This window comes from Haematobia irritans, chromosome 5 (genome assembly GCF_050003625.1).
Source record: "Haematobia irritans isolate KBUSLIRL chromosome 5, ASM5000362v1, whole genome shotgun sequence".
NCBI classification, from domain to species: domain Eukaryota; kingdom Metazoa; phylum Arthropoda; class Insecta; order Diptera; family Muscidae; genus Haematobia; species Haematobia irritans.
The window spans coordinates 108788100-108807922 of NC_134401.1; the positions used below are offsets into that span (position 1 = coordinate 108788100).

The 19823-nt window shown below is 28.5% G+C and overlaps 1 protein-coding gene across 3 annotated transcripts in view; it reads left to right on the plus strand.

The window, feature by feature from the left end:
- LOC142239417 (uncharacterized) overlaps nucleotides 1-19823 on the plus strand; it is a 151079-nt gene that overhangs the window by 84855 nt on the left and 46401 nt on the right. Inside the window, exon 1 of one of the 3 annotated variants that reach the window (XM_075311202.1) lies at nucleotides 17403-17556. The exons of the other annotated variants lie outside the window; for them this stretch is intronic. Within the exon in view, the coding sequence (XP_075167317.1) occupies nucleotides 17527-17556 (30 nt within the window). The 5' untranslated portion in view covers nucleotides 17403-17526. Of the gene's footprint in view, nucleotides 1-17402; nucleotides 17557-19823 lie in introns of those variants that run through there. 3 annotated transcript variants of the gene reach the window in all.

Consider the following 19823-nt stretch of genomic DNA (forward strand, 5'->3'; position numbering starts at 1 on the left):
TATATATATATATATATATATATATATATATATATATAGATGTACGGAGTGTATACATATCTGAATTAACCGCAGCTCAAATATTGCCGACTGGTGTTTGGTTAATTTTAAAAAATACGAACCTTAAACCTGACTTTCCAGAATATTGAAAATCTCTGTTATTCTGATTACAATTCCTATTTGTATTTAAAACCGTTTGTACCAATGTCCCACAATTTCGAGTTGCATCTATTTTTCTGTATGTCTCTTTGATACCCCAAATCTAAAGTAGTAAGCATCTCTAGGTCGCCTATTGTATACTAAGCGTTCATGTCTTCGTACTGAAATTTACAACATCTTTTTTTGTAATTTTTATCTCATTAAACCCCGTTACAAATCTAAAGAGATCATAGTAAAAGTCGACCTTGTGAACAACATGTGAATGAAGGTTCAGTGTGTAGTATATCCTTATCACGTTGTATATCATAAAGTAATTTACAACTGAAAAAAAAATCATTGGACATTTAACTGCAACGTTTTGGTATGAATGTGTTAAATGTGTTTGTTTTTTACATAACCATAATTTAATTTAATTTAAGTGCATTTGTTAAGATTAAATGTAATGAAATGATAAGCATTTTTATAGAAAATTTTATCTTTATAGCAAATTTTGTCAACATTTTATTTCCATAGCTAATTTTGCCAAAAATGTATCTTTATAGAAAATTTTCTCGAAATTTAATTTCTTTAAACATTTTTTCAAAATGTTATTTCTATAAAAAAATTTTGTTAACGTTTTATTTCTATAGCAAATTTTGTCAAAATTTTATTTCCATAGAAAATTTTGTAAAATTTTTATTTCCATGGCAACATGTTTTCAAGATTTTATTTCCATAGAAAATTTTCTCAAAATTTTATTTTCATAGAAGATTTAGCCAAATTTTATTTCTATAGAATATTTTGTTGAAATTTTATTTCTATTGAAAATATTTTCAAAAGTTTATTTCTATAGAAAATTTTGTCAACATTTTAATTCTATAGAAAGTTTTGTCAAAATTTTATTTCCATAGAAAAATTTGTCAAAATTTTATTTACATAGAATATTTTCTCAAAACTTTGTTTCTATAAAAAATTTTCTCCAAATTTTAGTTATTATGGAACATTTTTGTGAAAATTTTATTTCTATAGAAAATTTTTGTGAAATTTTAATTTCTATAGAAAATTTTGCCAAATTTTGAATTTCTATAGAAAATTCTGTAAAAATTAAAATTTCTATAGAATATTTTGTCTCAATTTTAAATGTCCTTAAAATTTGTTCTATAGAATTTTTTTATTTTTTTTATAAAAAATTTTGTCAAAATTTTATTTCTCTTGAAAATTTTGTCAAAATTTTAATGTATAGAAAATGTTCCCAAATTTTATTTCTATAGAAAATTTCGTTAAAATTTTTTTATATAGAAAATTTTGCGAAAATTTTATTTCTATAGAAAATTTTGTCTAAATTTTAATTTAATAGAAAATGTTCTCAAAATTTTTTCTATAGAAAATTTCGTTAAAATTTTTTTTATTGACAATTTTGTCAAAATTTTATTTCTATGAAAAATTTTGTCAAAAATTTAATTTTATAGAAAATGTTCCCAAAATTTTATTTCTATGGAAAATTTCGTTAAGATTTTTATATGTAGAAAATTTTCTCAAAAATTATTTTCTCCACAAATATTTGATACATTTTAGATTTCACAAATCCTTAAATTTTAAATTAATTTGTTTTTTTTTTGTCTTGAAATCTAGATCTCATATATTGGGGAGACAAAATATATTGTCGGTGTTGTTTTTCATTGCTAAATATATACATGCCCCTTTTATTTCTTTGCCATCATTTAATATTCTCATCATACGGAAAGAAATATAAATGTAAACGTCATAAACTTAAATGAATGATTTGCGTCATAGATTTTATGACAAATAAATTTTAATTTAATATGAACATGTGTGCCATAGCTTTTCTCAATATCTCAATATCTACACACTAGAACATCAATGATATTTAAATTCATTTTTGGATGAATTCCTAACCCGTGATCAGAAGAAATGACAATGGCAAAAATATTAAACAGGGCGATGGAATATTCATTGTAATAACATAGCTTTTTGTCATTGTTAGATATTCAATGTCGTTTTTGCAGTGCAAAAAAAAATGAAAATGGGGTTGAGGATGAATCGTTATTTTATAGCTGAATTCGAATTACCCTTTATGTTAAACCATTTGGGAAACCTTTAAAACACGCAGAAATATCAAACAGAGAGGAAATAAACCATCACTGAAAAGGTTTTTGGTGTTCGTCAAAAATAGGTATATGTCCAGATTTGCCACAGTTGGTACACTGAAAAAAATATTGTCGTGAGGTCAAAGATTTCATGTCTTTAAAATACGAATACAAATTTTGCTTAGCATAGAAGACGCATTTCTCTAAAATAAAGTTATTTTCCTTGTCCAAAAGTCGATAAACTTTTCAATGAAGTCGTATTGTCCTTATAATTACGTGATTTGACTTAAAACTGCTGGGTATCTTAACATGAAATAAAAAGTTTATAGGCTAAGGTCAACTTGACTTTAATAATTCAGAAAAATTCTTTAAATTTAATGAAAATGTCTTTAAATTTGTTGTCTTTTTGCATCTTGACTACAAAGCAAAAAATCGTTCAAATATAGGACATGTTTTTCAAAACTTTTTTTAAAGAAGTTTTTTACTTCAAACATAGCATAATTTCTACTGGAAGTCGAGTCCTAATTTGGAAAATAAAGTTGCCGTTAACTCGTTTTTAAAGGACTTTGATAGTATATGAAGAAAAAAAGCTGAGAAAGCGAAAAATTAAAATTTGCTTCCTAGAAGCAAGAACACAGAACCTAAATTTAAAAGAGAATTGTGTCTTAAAAGTATCCTTACTTGTATTCTCCGCTTCTTTGGCTCGGAATCAATACCAAATTTTTTAAAGTAAAGACAAAATCTTTGGAACCGAGTATGCTTTTTTTCAGAGTAGAATTCTACAAAAACTGGTAGATTTTTTACTGTTCGGTAGTTTGGTAGAATACTTGATATTGTAGATTTTTATTGTTGGTTTGTACTGTTGAAGATCAAAACAACAACTATGATTACAGTACAAACCAACAATAAAAAACAAAACACGAATGAAGTAAGAGCAAGTACGCTCAAAATAAACCCAGCCAACTGCACTCAAATCGATGAGTTGATTGTGGCAAAGGAAAAGAGAGATGTTTGTATAAATTTATTTCGGCATAAGCCGGCTATCATAAACCTTTTTTCGGAATGTTCAAGTGTAGTTCACTTTGGGTTTAGCGATAGTTTTGCTGCAAGTAGAGGATGTTGATGAGGTATGTGGTAATTCCGAAACGTGCGTCCATCCAATCATCTTGCAGTCTATAGGGCTTTGCCCAAATAAATTTGACAAACATTCTTTTCCTCTGTTGGTTAAGCTACTCTTGTAGCTTAGTCAACACAATGGTTTTAAAGCTGAGATCAAAACCAATATGATTACAGTACAAATCAATAATAAAAAACAAAACAAGAAATAAAATTTTGACAAAATTTTCTACAGAAATAAAATTTTGACATAATTTTCCATAGAATAAATATTTTAACATAATTTTCTATTGAAATAAATTTTTGACAAAATTTTCTATAGAAATAAAATATTGACAAAATTTTCTATAGAAATAAAATTTTGACAAAATTTTCTATGGAAATAAAATTTTGACAAAATTTTATATAGAAATAAAATTTTGACAAAATTTTATATAGAAATAAAATTTTGACAAAATTTTGTATAGAAATACAATTGTTACAACACTTTCTATAGAAATAATTTTTTTACAAAGTTTTCTATAGAGATAAAATTTTGACAAACTTTTCTATAGAAATAAAATTGTTACAAAACTTTCTGAAGAAATAAATTTTTTACAAAATTTTCTATAGAAATAAAATTTTGACTAAAGTTTCTATTGAAATAAAATTTTGACAAATTTTTCTATAGAAATAAAATTTTGACAAAATTTTTTATAGAAACAAAATTTTGACAAAATTTTGTTATAGAAACAAAATTTTGACAAAATTTTCGATAGAAATAAAGTTTTGACAAAATTTTCTATAGAAATAAAATTTTGATAAAATTTTCTATGAAATAAAATTTTGACAAATTTTTTTTTTTGAAATAAAATTTTGACAAAATTTTCTATAGAAATAAAATTTTGACAAAATTTTCTATAGAAATAAAATTTTGACTAAAGTTTCTGTTGAAATAAAATTTTGACAACATTTTCCATAGACGTAAAATATTGACAAAATTTTCTATATAAACAAAATTTTGATAAAATTTTCTATGACATAAAATTTTGACAAATTTTTCTATAGAAATAAAGTTTTGACAAAATTTTCTATAGAAATAAAATTTTGACTAAAGTTTCTATTGAAATAAAATTTTGACAAATTTTTCTATAGAAATAAAATTTTGACCAACTTTTCTATAGAAATATAATTTTGACAAAATTTTGACCAAATTTGTTATGGATAAAAAAAATTGACAACATTTTCTATAGAAATAAAATTTTGCCACAATTTTCTATGAAAATAAAATTTTGACGAAATAAAATAAAAAAAATTATAAAATTTTGATAAAAGTTCCTGTAGAAATAATTTTTTTAGGAATTTTTCTATATAATTTTTTTTTCTATAGAAAATTTTGTCAAAATTTTATTTCTATAGAAAATTTTGTTAAAATTTTATTTCTATAGAAAATTTTGTTAAAATTTTTATTTCAATCGAAAATTTTGACCAAATTTTTCTATAGAAATAAAATTTTAGCAAAATTTTCTATAGAAATAAAATTTTGACAAAATTTTCGATTGAAATAAAAATTTTAACAAAATTTTCTATAGAAATAAAATTTCAACAAAATTTTCTATAGAAATACAATTTTGACAAAATTTTCTATAGAAAAAAAAAATTATATAGAAATAAAATTTTGACAAAATTTTATATGTAAAAAAAATTTTGACAAAATTTTGTATAGAAATAAGATTGTTACAAAACTTTCTGTAGAAATAAATTTTTTACAAGATTTTCTATAGAGATAAAATTTTGACAAAATTTTCTATAGAAATAAAATTGTTACAAAACTTTCTGTAGAAATAAAATTTTTTTACAAAATTTTCTATAGAGATAAAATTTTAACAAAATTTTCTATAGAAATAAAATTTTGAATTAATTTTTTAAATTTTTTGTTACAAAACTTTCTGTAGAAATAAATTTTTTACAAGATTTTCTATAGAGATAAAATTTTGACAAAATTATCTATAGAAATAAAATTGTTACAAAACTTTCTGTAGAAATAAATTTTTTTACAAAATTTTCTATTGAGATAAAATTTTAACAAAATTTTCTATAGAAATAAAATTTTGACGAAATTTTCTATAGAAATAAAATTTTGACAAAATTTTCTATAGAAATAAAATTTTGACGAAATAAAATTTTGACAAAATTTTCTATAGAAATAAAATTTTGATAAAGTTTTCTATAGAAATAAAATGTTGACGAAATTTTCTATAGAAATAAAATGTTGACAAACTTTTCTAAAGAAATAAAATTTTGACTAAAGTTTCTATTGAAATGAAATTTTGACTAAAGTTTCTATTGAAATAAAATTTTGACAAAATTTTCCATAGACGTAATATATTTACAAAATTTTCTATATAAACAAAATTTTGACAAAATTGTCTATAGAAATAAATTTTCTATAGAAATAAAATTTTTATATAGCGCCTATATAAAGGGAGCTTTAAATTTGATTCCTTAATTTGTTATAGAAAAACAAGTAAGGAAAGTCTAAAGTCGGGCGGGGCCGACTATATTATACCCTGCACCACTTTTTGTAGATCTAAATTTTCGATACCATATCACATCCGTCAAATGTGTTGGGGGCTATATATAAAGGTTTGTCCCAAATACATACATTTAAATATCACTCGATTTGGACAGAATTTGATAGACTTCTACAAAATCTATAGACTCAAAATGTAAGTCGGCTAATGCACTAGGGTGGAACACAATGTTAGTACAAAAATATGGGAAGCATTTAAATCTGAAGCAGATTTAAGGAAACTTCGCAAAAGTTTATTTATGATTTATCGCTCGATATATATGTATTAGAAGTTTAGGAAAATTTGAGTTATTTTTAAAACTTTTCGACTAAGCTGTGGCGATTTTACAAGGAAAATGTTGGTATTTTTGACCATTTTTGTCGAAATCAGAAAAACATATATATGGGAGCTATATCTAAATCTGAACCGATGTCAACCAAATTTGGCACGCATAGCTACAATGCTAATTCTACTCCCTGTGCAAAATTTCAACTAAATCGGAGTTAAAAACATTTGCTATAGACATAAAATATTGACAAAATTTTCTATAAAAATTTTGAGAAAATTTTGACCAAATTTTCTATAGAAATATATTTTTACTAAATTCTCTACAGAAATATAATTTTGACCAAATTATCTATAGAAATAAAATTTTGAGAAAATTTTCTATGGCAATAAATTTTCTATAGAAATAAAATTTTTATATAGCGCCTAAATAAACTGAGATTTCGATTTGATTCCTGCATAGATTTCTACATACCGTAATTTTTATTCGATTTGGAAAGCGAGAGGGATTTTAGCTCGACAAATAGAGGTTAACTTTGGAAGGGGAAGGTGGGCAGTCTCCCAGTTGATATAAAATTATAGTTCTCTTTCTTTCTTAAAGTGTTTCATGATCACTAAATATAAGCAATTCAAACTTGAAACAATTGCATATTCCAGATCATTCGGTCAATTTGAAATTCTAGAATATTTGTTAATGCCTTCTTTGAATAGAGGACATATTTTGTTTATTATTCTTCCAGTCCACCTTGAACCCATTTATTTATTTCCGATATTGCACCAACTTGTTGAAAATCACACTCATTTTAACTCGAAACGGAAAACAATTTCATTAGAGTTCGTTTGCTAATAATAATGATATATGTTGGGTGGGTGCATTGAATGTATCGTATAATAAACTTTTGTTGTTGAAAACACAAAGCAACATAAATTTTATACATTTTTTTAACAGACAAATGCATACATATTTGAACACTCTAAAAATCAAATTTACATGGATCCAAATATTTTGACTTTCTCTTAGGGATATTAGGGTATTGATTTTGAGCCAAAGATGCGACTTATTTAAAATAAAGATATTTTTAAAGGAAATCTAGAATCAATAAAGTTACAATTCTGCTTCCTAATTATACCCTCCATCATAGGATGGGGGTATATTAACTTTGTCATTCCGTTTGTAACACATCGAAATATTGCTCTAAGACCCCATAAAGTATATATATTCTGGGTCGTGGTGAAATTCTGAGTCGATCTAAGCATGTCCGTCCGTCTGTTGAAATCACGCTAATTTCCGAACGAAACAAGCTATCGACTTGAAACTTGGCACAAGTAGTTGTTATCGATGTAGGTCGGATGGTATTGAAAATGGGCCATATCGGTACACTTTTACGTATAGCCCCCATATAAAGGGACCCTCAGATTTGGCTTGTGGAGCCTCTAACAGAAGCATATTTCATCCGATCCGGCTGAAATTTGCTACATGGTGTTGGTATATGGTCTCTAACAACCATGCAAAAATTGGTAAATATCGGTCCTTAATTATATATAGCCCCCATATAAACCGATCCGCAGATTTGGCTTGTGGAGCCTCAAACAGAAGCAAATTGCATCCGATCCGGCTGAAATTTGGCACATGGTGTTGATATATGGTCTGTAACAATCATGCAAAAATTGGTCCACATCGGTCCATAATTATATATAGCCCCCATATAAACCGATCTCCAGATTTGGCTTGCGAAGCCTCAAAGAGAAGGAAATTGCATCTGATCCGGCTGAAATTTGGTACATGGTATTGGTATATGGTCTCTAGCAACCGTGCAAAAATTGGTCCATAATTATATATAGTCCTCATATAAAACGTTCTACAGATTTGACCTCCGGAGCCTCTTGGAGGAGCAAAATTCATCCGATCCGGTTCAAATTAGGAACGTGGTGTTAGTATATGGTCGCTAACAACCATACCGAAATTGGTCCAATCACACAAAACTTGAAACTAGAGCCAAAAATAATCTACCAAAATTTTATTTCTATAGAAAATTTTGTCAAAATTTTATTTCTATAAAAAATTTTGTCAAAATTTTATTTCTACAGAAAATTTTGTTAAAATTTTATTCGGTTCATAATAAAATTTTCATCATTGTCAAAATTTTATTTCTATAGAAAATTTTGTTCAAATTTTATTCGGTTCATAATCATGGTTGCCACTCGAGCCAAAAATAATCTACCAAGATTTTATTTCTATAGAAAATTTTTTCAAAAGTTTATTTCTATAGAAAATTTTGTTAAAATTTTATTTCTGTAGACATTTTTGTCAAAATTTTCTTTCTATAGAAAATTTTGTGAGAATTTTTATTTCTATAGAAAATTTTGTGAAAATTTTATTTCTATAGAAAATTTTGTTAAAATTTTATTTCTGTAGAAAATTTTGTCAAAATTTTATGTCTACTTTGTCAAACTGAATTATATACGTATTGGATCGATCTTTTTCGATTTAATATGTACCACGTATGGACTTACATACAATTTAGAAGATGGTGTTAGGAGGTTTTAAGATACCTTGCCATCGGCAAGCGTTACCGCAACTTAACTGCCACTTGTGGGTGGCAGTGTTTAGAAGAAGTTTCTACGCAATCCATGATGGAGGGTACATAAGCTTCGGCCTGGCCGAACTTACGGCCGTATATACTTGTTTTTAAATGAAATTAATTGTAAATTTTATTTATTATATTTTAATTCTTGTTGTTTCAAAAAGCTATTCATAAATGCCAGTGTAAAAATCAAAATTTTACAGATACTTCAAAGTAAATATGTTTTCTTAATTTCAAAATTAAAAGTTTAAATCAAAGCTGGATTTTATTTTGAATGTGTTTTTGTAGTGTAGTGAGACTTTAATATAAATATTTTTGTTAATAATTTTCGAAATTTATGTAAACTAGTGCAATCAACAAATGAGAGACTATAAATAAAAAAAATTCCCCCAGGTAATTAGAGTGCGTAAACGTAACGTTTGTTGTCAGAGCAGCTGATTAATTAGGACCATCATAAACAATGATCGTCTTCATAAAACAGAAAGAAACACCATTGTGGTCATATCCAAACGCGTAAACAACAATAGCATACCCTAATTGATGAACATACACACACACACACACTGTCTCTCTCTCTCTTTCTCAACTCTTTGTAAAGATCATATGAATTAGGGATGACATATGGAATGACGTACAAGGGAATGTGTAATAAAACCAAATGTATATCAAATTCGATTCAAATGTATTACTAACCCAGACGACGGTAGAACAATAGTTCCAAACCAGTATATGTATCTATTTCGGTTTCTGTATGTATGTAGTTGTGTACATGGTGTGTGTAAATATTTGCACGATTACTTAATCCCAGCGACAACCGGCGAATTAATAATCACTTCTCTATGTACAAAACAAAAAAATAAAACACAAATAGGCGAACAGGTCCGTTTGTTTTATTTCCATTTGTTTACTTATTTCCCTCTGACTTTATTCTCGTGTTTACCATAAATATTACCACAACCCTTGTAAAACATTGGTGCTCGTCTCGTATAGATAAGTCTGGATTTTATCGTTCAATATTCTCCGACTGGTTTTGTTGTTGTTCGTTGTGTCTCTCATTTTATTCTCTCGATTTTCTCTCCATTGAAGATAAAAGCAACATTCTTTGGGTCTTTATCATTCTCCAAGAACACATTACATCACACACATTTAAATGCACAAATGTACAATATTCCTTATGAATTTCAAACAGTGGGTCGATGAATAAAATATGCCGCTCTACTGTCGTTACTAGAGTACTAATAAGGCGAATAAAGTACATTTGTACATGAGATACTTAGTTAGTATTGACTCCTTTATGAATTTAGTCCACTTAGATGATAGGAAAGATTTAGCATTAATTTTGGAAAGACAGTTTTATTTATGAGAAAAATGAACTATTTCGTGCGAAAATTGAACTAATATATTCAATTTTTTATATTGTCAGAAATTAACGTTGTTAATGAAAATATACTTACATTTTTAATTTTTAATTACAATTTACGTAATTAAAAATTCAAAACATTTTTAATTTTTAATTACAATTTACGTAATTAAAAATCCAAAACATACCATATTAACCTGCTGTGGTTACTATTTTTGAGAGGAATATGAACATTTTCTTCTGCTTTAGTTTGAATTGAACTCACTTGTACATTCAATGAAATTTACACCCACACTCAAAAAAAGTGTACTTGGATTTAAAGATTTGACACTCCCTTAAGGATTTTAGTATTAATTCCGAGGCAAAGATACGGCATCTTTAAAATAAAGACATCTTTTAGGGGCAAATCTAGTTTTTAACCTACACTAGAAAAACAGTGATCCCACCACGAAGGAATAGTTTGGTTACTTTTAGAAAATTTGGGTTAATTTTAGAAAAAATTTAACTAAACTGTATTAAACAAGTAAATAAAGTCTAAAGTCGGGAGGGGCCGACTATTTATATTATACCCTTCACCACTATGTAGACAAACATTTGTGTTACCATCTCAACTACTTTAAATTTGCTGGGAGCTATATAAAGGTTTGTAATTCCAGATACAAATACTTATAATGGAGACAATTTTTTGTACTTCTCCAAAATCTCCAGAATTAAAATTGAAATCGGCTAATGCCTTGGAATGAAACACAATGTTAGTAAAAAAATATAGGAAATATGAAGCGAGAGAAATTTTAATGCAATTGTATAAAAGAGCATTTATAATTTATCAAGCTATACTTATGTATTCGAGATATAGGACAATTTGAGTAACATTTGCAATTTTTGCTACTCAGCAGTGACGATTTTACAAGAATATTGGTTAGATCTTGCCAAGATATGTGGTCAAGTGTGGGTTGTGATATATTATTTGGTCAAGTCGGGCGACTTGGAGTCTTATTTAAAACTCAACCGTTCTGTGGAAAGTCTGGCATTACAGTGTTTAGGATATGACTAAGATATGGGGAAATCATCACAGAATTTTGTGTAAATGTGGGTAGTTTGGCCATATTAGATCAAGATGACATACTTAAATAGCATATTAAATGTATTCTCTGTGGAAACTATCGAGTCAATTGGAGGAAAACAGTGTTGCCAGGTGATTTTTGATTCTTCCCCCCAAATCTTAAGAAAAAAAAAACCCTAAAGTGGTCTAAGCTTTTTTCAAAAAGCCCCAAAAAATTTCAGAATATAAAAGTACAAAAAGTGGTTCCAAAATTACGTGAAAAAATCCTGTATTGATACACTTTAAAAATTAAATTTAACACAAATATATATCCTGAAAGAAGAGTTCTTTCCTAAGAAACGAAATTTTAGAAAAACTAAGTTTTCTTTTGATGCAAAATTTTTTTTCGTTTGAAGTAAATAAAAAATAAAATTTGCTATTTAAGAAAATACTTTAAAACAAAAGAGATTTTTGTTTGTTTAAAATTTCATCCCTGAGGAAATTATTTTTTCTATGGATGTATATGTATATCAATGTATATCAATATGTATATCAATTTAAAAAGCGGGCTTACTCTTAAAAAGCTTTCAGCTGCTAAGTTAAAATACGATTGTTTTTAATTTTGTCAAATATTAAAAATGCCCTTTCAACAGAAGAGTTTAAAAAAGATAACGAAAATAATTCTATTGGATACTTGTTTGTATTTAGGATTTCTTGTTGACTTTCCGCATCTTTTTTCTCATAACTCATGCTAGAATTGTTCTGAATTTTCTTGAGAATTGCTCCACTTTATAAATTCTGAAATAATTTTTACCCCCAAAAATCCCCCCAAATAAATTTTACCACTAGAATCCCCCTAAACGTGAAAAAACCCCTAAATTTGGGAAGAAACCCCTAACCTGGCAACACTGGAGGAAACTCCCATTGAAAATGGGTCTAAAATATGAAGCATTCTACCATATTTCCCCTACTCTGGCGTACATATATATGGGAACTATATCTAAGTATGAACCGATTTTGACCAAATTTCATGGTTAGAATAATAATACTGCTATCTCAGCAAAAACCGTAAATGGGAGAATAATTTTAGCCTCCGTGGTCATATGGGTGTAAATCGGGCGAAAGATATATATGGGAGCTATATTTAAATCTGAACCGATTTCCACCAAATTTGGCACATTTATCGATACTATTAAACGTACTCCTTATGCAAAATTTGAAGTACTTCAGGGCAAAACTCTGGCTTTTGGAGCCATATAAGTGCAAATCGGACGAAAGATATATATGGGAACTATATCAAAATCTGAACCGATTTGAACCAAATTTGTCACGCTTATCGATACTATTAAACGTTCTCCTTGTGCAAACTTTAAAGCAAATCAGGGCAAAACTCTGGCTTTTGAGGCCGTATTAGTCGAAATCGGACGAAAGGTATATATGGGAGCTATATCTAAATCTGAACCGATTTCAACCAAATTTGGTACACTTACCGATACTATTAAACGTGCTCCTTGTGCGAAATTTAAACCAAATTACGGCAAAACTTTGGCTTTTGAGGCCATTTAAGTTTAAATCGGACGAAGGATATATATGGGAGCTATATCTAAATCTGAACCGATTTCAACCAAATTTGGTACACTTACTGATACTATTAAACGTACTCCTTGTGCAAAATTTAAACCAAATCACGGCAAAACTCTGGCTTTTGAGGTCATATAAGTGCAAATCGGATGAAAGTTATATATGGGAGCTATATCTAAATTTGAACCGATTTCAATCAAATTTGCCAAGCATTGGTAGAATGTCAATTCTACTCTCTGTGCAAAATTTCACGAAAATCGGAAGTAAATTTTGGCCTCTATTGCCATATGAGTTCAAATCGGACGAAAGATCTAAATCTGAACCGATTTGACTGATATTTTGCAAGTTTTTCGAGACTCATAAAATATTCGGATGTACTGAATTTGAAGAATATCGGTTGATAAACACGCCATTTATGACCAGATCGGAGATAAATATATATGGCAGCTATATCTAAATCTGAAGCGATTTTTTCCAAAATCAATAGCGATTGTCTTTGTCTCAAAGAACGACCCCATGCCAAATTTGAGAACGATCGGACTTAAACTGCTACCTGCACTTTGTGCACAAAAATACATGAACATACAGACAGACGGACAGACAGACGGACAGACAGACAGACAGACGGGCATCGCTAAATCAACTCAGAATTTAATTCTAAGACGATCGGTATACTAAACGATGGGTCTCAGATTTTTCCTTCTTGGCGTTACATACAAATGCACAAACTTATTATACCCTGTACCACAGTAGTGGTGAAGGGTATAAAAAGCATATTTCATACCGATTTCACAAAAATAAGTAAATATTTTACGACAAATTCAAGAAAATTTATTAGACACAATTATTTTTTTCACTTGGAAAAGAAAATTTTGTAGTCTGAAGAAATAAATTTGCATTAAAAATTGCAAAAATGTCTTTAGTGACATGCGAAGTTCATAATGGGCGCATTTGTGGTAAAATTTAAAAACTTTAAACAATTTTGAACCATTTTGTGGGAGACACGAATTTAGTAAATATTTATGTAATATTTCTTTTATACAAAGAAATGTTAATTAAAAGAAAGTTCATAATATTTGCTTTAGAATTTTTTTTTATGAAGGACATGAATTTTTGAAACGGATCCCCGCCGTTAAAGTCGTATGTTTTAGAGTAACGCAAATTTCCCTTAAAGTGAAGAAAAAACAAGTATATACGACCGTAAGTTCGGCCAGGCCGAAGCATATGTACCCTCCACCATGGATTGCGTAGAAACTTCTACTGAAGACTGTCATCCACAATCGAATTACTTGGGTTGTGGTAACACTTGCCGATGGCAAGGTATCTTAAAACTTCCTAACACCGTCTTCTAAATTACAAGGTAGTCCATACGTAGTATATATTAAACTAAAAAAGGCCTATTTAAATACGTATATAATTAAGTTTAAAGTTTCTATAGAAATAAAATTTTGACAAAATAAAATTTTGACAACATTTTCTATAGAAGTAAAATTTGGAAAAAAAATTCTAAAAAATAAAATTTTGACAAAATTTTGTATAGAAGTAAAATTTTGACAAAATTTTCTATAGAAATACAATTTTTACAAAATTTGCTATAGAAATAAAATTTTTACAGAATTTTCTATAGAAATAAAATTTTGACAAAATTTTCTATAGAAATAACATTTTGACAATGTTTTCCATAAAAATAAAATTTTGGTAGATTATTTTTGGCTCGAGTGGCAACCATGATTATGAACCGATATGGACCAATTTTTGTGTGATTGGGGATCGGCTATATATAACTATAGACCGATATGGACCAATTTTGGCATGGATATTAGGGCCTTATACTAACACCACGTTGCAAATTTCAACCGGATCGGATGAATTTTGCTCCTCCAAGAGGCTCCGGAGATCAAATCTGGGGAACGGTTTATATGGGGGCTATATATAATTATGGACCGATATGGACCAATTCTTGCGTGTTTGTTGGAGACCACATTCTAACATCACGTTCCAAATTTCAAACGGATCGGATGAATTTTGCTCCTCCAAGAGGATCCGGAGGACAAATCTGGGAATCGATTTATATGGGGGCTATATATAATTATGAACCGATATGGACCAATTTTTGCATGGTCATTAGAGAACATATACCAACACCATGTATCAAATTTCAGCCGGATCAGATGAAATTTTCGTTTCTTAGAGGCTCCGCAAGCCAAATCGGGGGATTGGTTTATATGGGGGGCTATATATAATTATGGACCGATATGGACCAATTTTTGCATGGTCATTAGAGAACATATACCAATACCATGTACCAAATTTCAGCCGGATCGGATGAAATTTGCTTCTCTTAGAGGCTCCGCAAGCCAAATCTGGGGATCGGTTTATATGGGGGCTATATATAATTATGAACCGATGTGGACCAATTTTTGCATGGTTGTTAGAGACCATATACTAACACCATGTACCAAATTTCAGCCGGATCGGATGAAATTTGCTTCTCTTAGAGCGATCGCAAGCCAAATTTGGGGGTCCGTTTATTTGGGGGCTATACGTAAAAGTGGACCGATATGGACCAATTTTTGCATGGTTGTTAGAGTCCATATAGTAACACCATGTACTAAATTTCAGCCGGATCGGATGAAATTTGCTTCTCTTAAAGCAATCGCAAGCCAAATTTGGGGGTCCGTTTATATGGGGGCTATATGTAAAAGTGGACCGATATGGCCCATTCCGACCTACATCAATAACAACTACTTGTGCCAAGTTTCAAGTCGATAGCTTTTTTGAAATTAATAGCAAAATCCTTAAGTGAGAAAAGGTTTAGAGATTTTTAATTAGTAAATATTTTTCGCATATTTCAAAATTGGTAAGGAAAAACTCTTGAAATTCAGTTTATTAAAATTATTTTAACTCAATTTAATGAAAATTCTTTAAAATTCGATATACAGAGTATAACTTTGTTTGCCTTCAATTTTATTGAAACTCTTCTTTACGTGTATACTTGTATGTATCGATTTTATTTCCGTATTATAATATGCCCATATATCGATTACAACATTATTTCTGTCTCAATCCACTGTGCTGTGATTATAGCTGACAGCGAGTTATATACACAAAAATATTTAAAATACCTACAAGTCATTCAGAAATTCTTTTCAGCTTTTGTTGTTTATTTCAATTTTGTGACAGCAAACTAATTTTGTCCAACCTCTACTGTAAGTGGAATTTTTTTTTTTTTTTTGAGTTAAATATTGGGAATTTTCCACTCGTTTCTTGGTTACCTGTTAACTATCAGAAACTTTTGCTTTAAATGCCTACCACTGTGATCTTAATCAATCATAGTGGCCAATTAATAGGCATGCACACATAGCATACTACATATGCACCTACTCAACATCAAGAGAAACCAAAAAAGCAACAACAGTAAACAACATCGTGTTTGTTTACAAACTATCGTATGTCTGGAAATGTGGTAGAAGAAGAATATGCCAAAGAGTGGTATGCCTTCATTTTCTTTAGACGATCATGAAAACAGGTAGCTTGAATATATTTGAGGGTGGGAGAGCATCACCTACCTACTAATTCAATGCTAGAGAGAGCAATAGAGAGTAAGAAAATGAGAAAACAGGGTCAGAAAATGAGTATACGCTTCAATGTACCTGTGAATAATAGAATCATTTATTGTGGGTAAATATTAACAAACACATACACTCGCACGTACATTCTCTAAAGATATCGAGAAGTTTTCTTTTGCTTTCTGGCACCCTCTTGGCTCTCATTTTTTTGAGCTAAGAGTGAGTATATGCGGCGTTTCTTCTTTGCCACCGTTATCAGATGACGATCATTTGTCGCGTAGTAGACAGGCATTGTAGGAGGCCGTTTAGGGGACTCTTCTTCCATACGATATCGGCAACCTTTTTGCATATATTTTGCCTTGACTCAGAGAAAATATAATTATTTGTGTTTTAGATTTTGCACAGTGAACATTGCTGAAGCAAGTTGAAAAAAAAATAATAAAATAAAAACAAGAACAATTTTCAAAAACAAAAAAAAATTGTCTTCCATTAAAAAACCAAAAATTGAATAAATTTAAATAAAAAACTTAAACAAAAAAAAGCAATTATGTTATTAATGGTAAATTATGTTAAATAAATGGATGAAAAACGCATTAGCTCGACATAAAAAGTTAAACTAACGCCAATTACTAACAACTACAAAAACGAAGAGTGTTTTTGAAAAAAAAAATAATAAAATCAGCATGTTATGATTTTTTTCTTTGATCCAATTTATAATGCAGTTTATATAAGTTTCATACATCAGCAGTTCATTGATATTCTTAATTGAATTTAATTAAATTCAATCAACCAACAGTTGATGAAGCACCACCAAAGCGTTGACAACATGTACGGTGTTTTCTAAAAAGCAATAAAAAAAAAACAAAAATTAAACAATAATAATAAAAATTGCACTTTGATACCGAAACTGAGAAATCTCCACAAAATTATATCCAAAAGAATTTACACGAGTACTCTGAATGAATACTGGTAGTTATAATCTTTGAAATTTTCGCCGCAAGTGCAGTGTTTAACGTGACAAAAGTGTGATTTAAAAGAAAATATTTTTGTGAAATATAAAAAAGCGAGTGTGTTTATTTAAGCGGATATTATCAAAAAAGAAAAAAATATATCATATTGAAAAAAAATATATATTAAAAATTAATTTAATATTACTAATAATAAAATTTCTGCATCCCTCACTAACAACTATGGCACCAAGGATTATTAGTTATTTGCTGGTATGCATGGTTCTTATTAAAAAAATATATATAATGAACTAAATGAATTGATTGTAAATATTTTCCATGTATTGTAATCTACGGGGGTAGATGACCTGCGAAAGTAAACCAAAAACAAAAAACAATAAAAAGCGACTATAAATTACACATACTCGTATGTACGTACATCCTACATTATGGATGTGAATTTTTTGGCTCTGATAGGGAAACTTTTTAGGAGATCCAAAGATTTTGACCTTACCCTTAAGAATTTGGGTATTGATCCCAAACTACATATGTTTTTTTTTAAAACAGACATTTTGTAGGGACCAATCTAGCTTTAAATCTAGGATCAATAACATTAAAATCAGGGTAAAAATTGTCTCTAATTGAATTTTATTTTCTGTTTGCGATATTTTAATAAAGCTTTGGTTTTTTCGATCCATGATCCCTACCTCCCAGAGATCATTAATTCTTCTTTTATCTAAAACAAAAAGAATGACAAATGGGAGCTTAAATTGAAAACTTTAGCAATTTCAATTCCGTCACTGAAACCATTTATTTTTATTTTATCTTAATTTTAGTTCACGGAAATTTTAGTTAAAATTCCCAATATTCCCAAAATTCTTTTACCAAAATATATAGAGAAATTTATATCCAAACGAAGAATTTTATTTTACCAAAATTCGAATTTCACATAAGTAGTTTAGAGTACTGCTAAAATTTCTAAAATTTACCAAAAACTTGCCCATTTTAAATTTCGTATGAGCCCAAGGACATTTTTACAAATTATAACTGATTTTTTTTCAAATACGAAATTTTATTGAACGAGAAAGATATTATATATGTATAAAATTTTCCGTAATTCGACGAGAAATACTTTTATAATATCGCCGTGTGTAATAGAGTGTTTTTTTTAGATCTTTTCATTTCTACAATTAGTCAACATTTTTTTCCTACAAATTTCTACAATTAATCTACATAATATTAGTAGTGGGTTCATTTTTTATTTTGAGTACAGCATTTTAGTTCAAATTCATTTCTTTGATTACTTAATATTTTCCCTCAATTTTAGTTGATTTCTTTGCTTTCTGTTAATGAGATTCCTACAGTCCCAATCTACTATATTGAGATATATTACATTATGAATTGTCATCTCTTCGAACATTAACTTAGTAAATATTTAATTAAAGAATGTCCCTGATAGACTTCAGGAATTAAAGAAAATCGTATTAATTAATATTTTTCCCACAATTTTAGTTGATTTCTTTGCTTTCTCTTAATGAGATTACTACAGTCCCCATCTACTATATTGAGATATATTGCATTATGAATGCTAATCTCTTTGAACATTAACTAAGTAAATATTTAATTAAAGAATGCCCCAGATAGACTTCAGGAATTCAAGAAAATCGTATTAAAATTTCGACTTTATGTGCTCGAAATTAAAATCGAGAGATGAGACTATATGGGGGGTTACATAAAAACAAATTGAACGACATCGAGTCTTAAAGAATAAAACTTGAATTATATTAAAAAAAAACTTTATTTTTTTTGGATAATCATGAAATAAAATCGATATGCATAAAACATATAAAAGATCAGATGAAATTATATTGAATACATTATATGGGATAGGCATACAGAATTAAAAGCCTTTGCATATCTGCAATATTGTTAGTTACTGTCCATTCTATTATTGAGTTAAATTCTACTAATTTTTTGTTTTTACAAATCTTAACTGCAATTTCTTCAATTACGAAAAAGTAGAAAAAAATATTTCTATATATAAAAAAATCTTCCGGCGGGAAATCTAATAATATCAGCGTTTGTAATACAGTTTTGTTAAACATTTCTAAAATGAATCTAGATGTTTTTAGTGGATTCGTTTAAGTTCAAATTCCTTTCAGTGATTACTTACTATTATCCCACAATTTTAGTTGATCTCTTTGCTTTCTGTTAATGAGATTCCTACAGTCCCCATCTACTATATTGAGATATATTACATTGTCAATGCTTAGCTCTTCGGACATAAGCTTAGTAAATACTAAGTAATGAAGGTCTCTGATAGACTTCAGGAAGTCAAGAAAATCGTATTGACATTACTACTCTTAAAATCTAGAGATGATACTATATGGGGTTTATATAAAAACAAATTGAACGACATCGACGGTCTCCAGCATAGCCATTTATGAGTCTAAAAGAATAAAACTTGGACTAAATTAAAAAAAAAAAACTTAAATTTTGGATGATCATGATGAATTATAAGCATCGGAACTTAAAAAAGA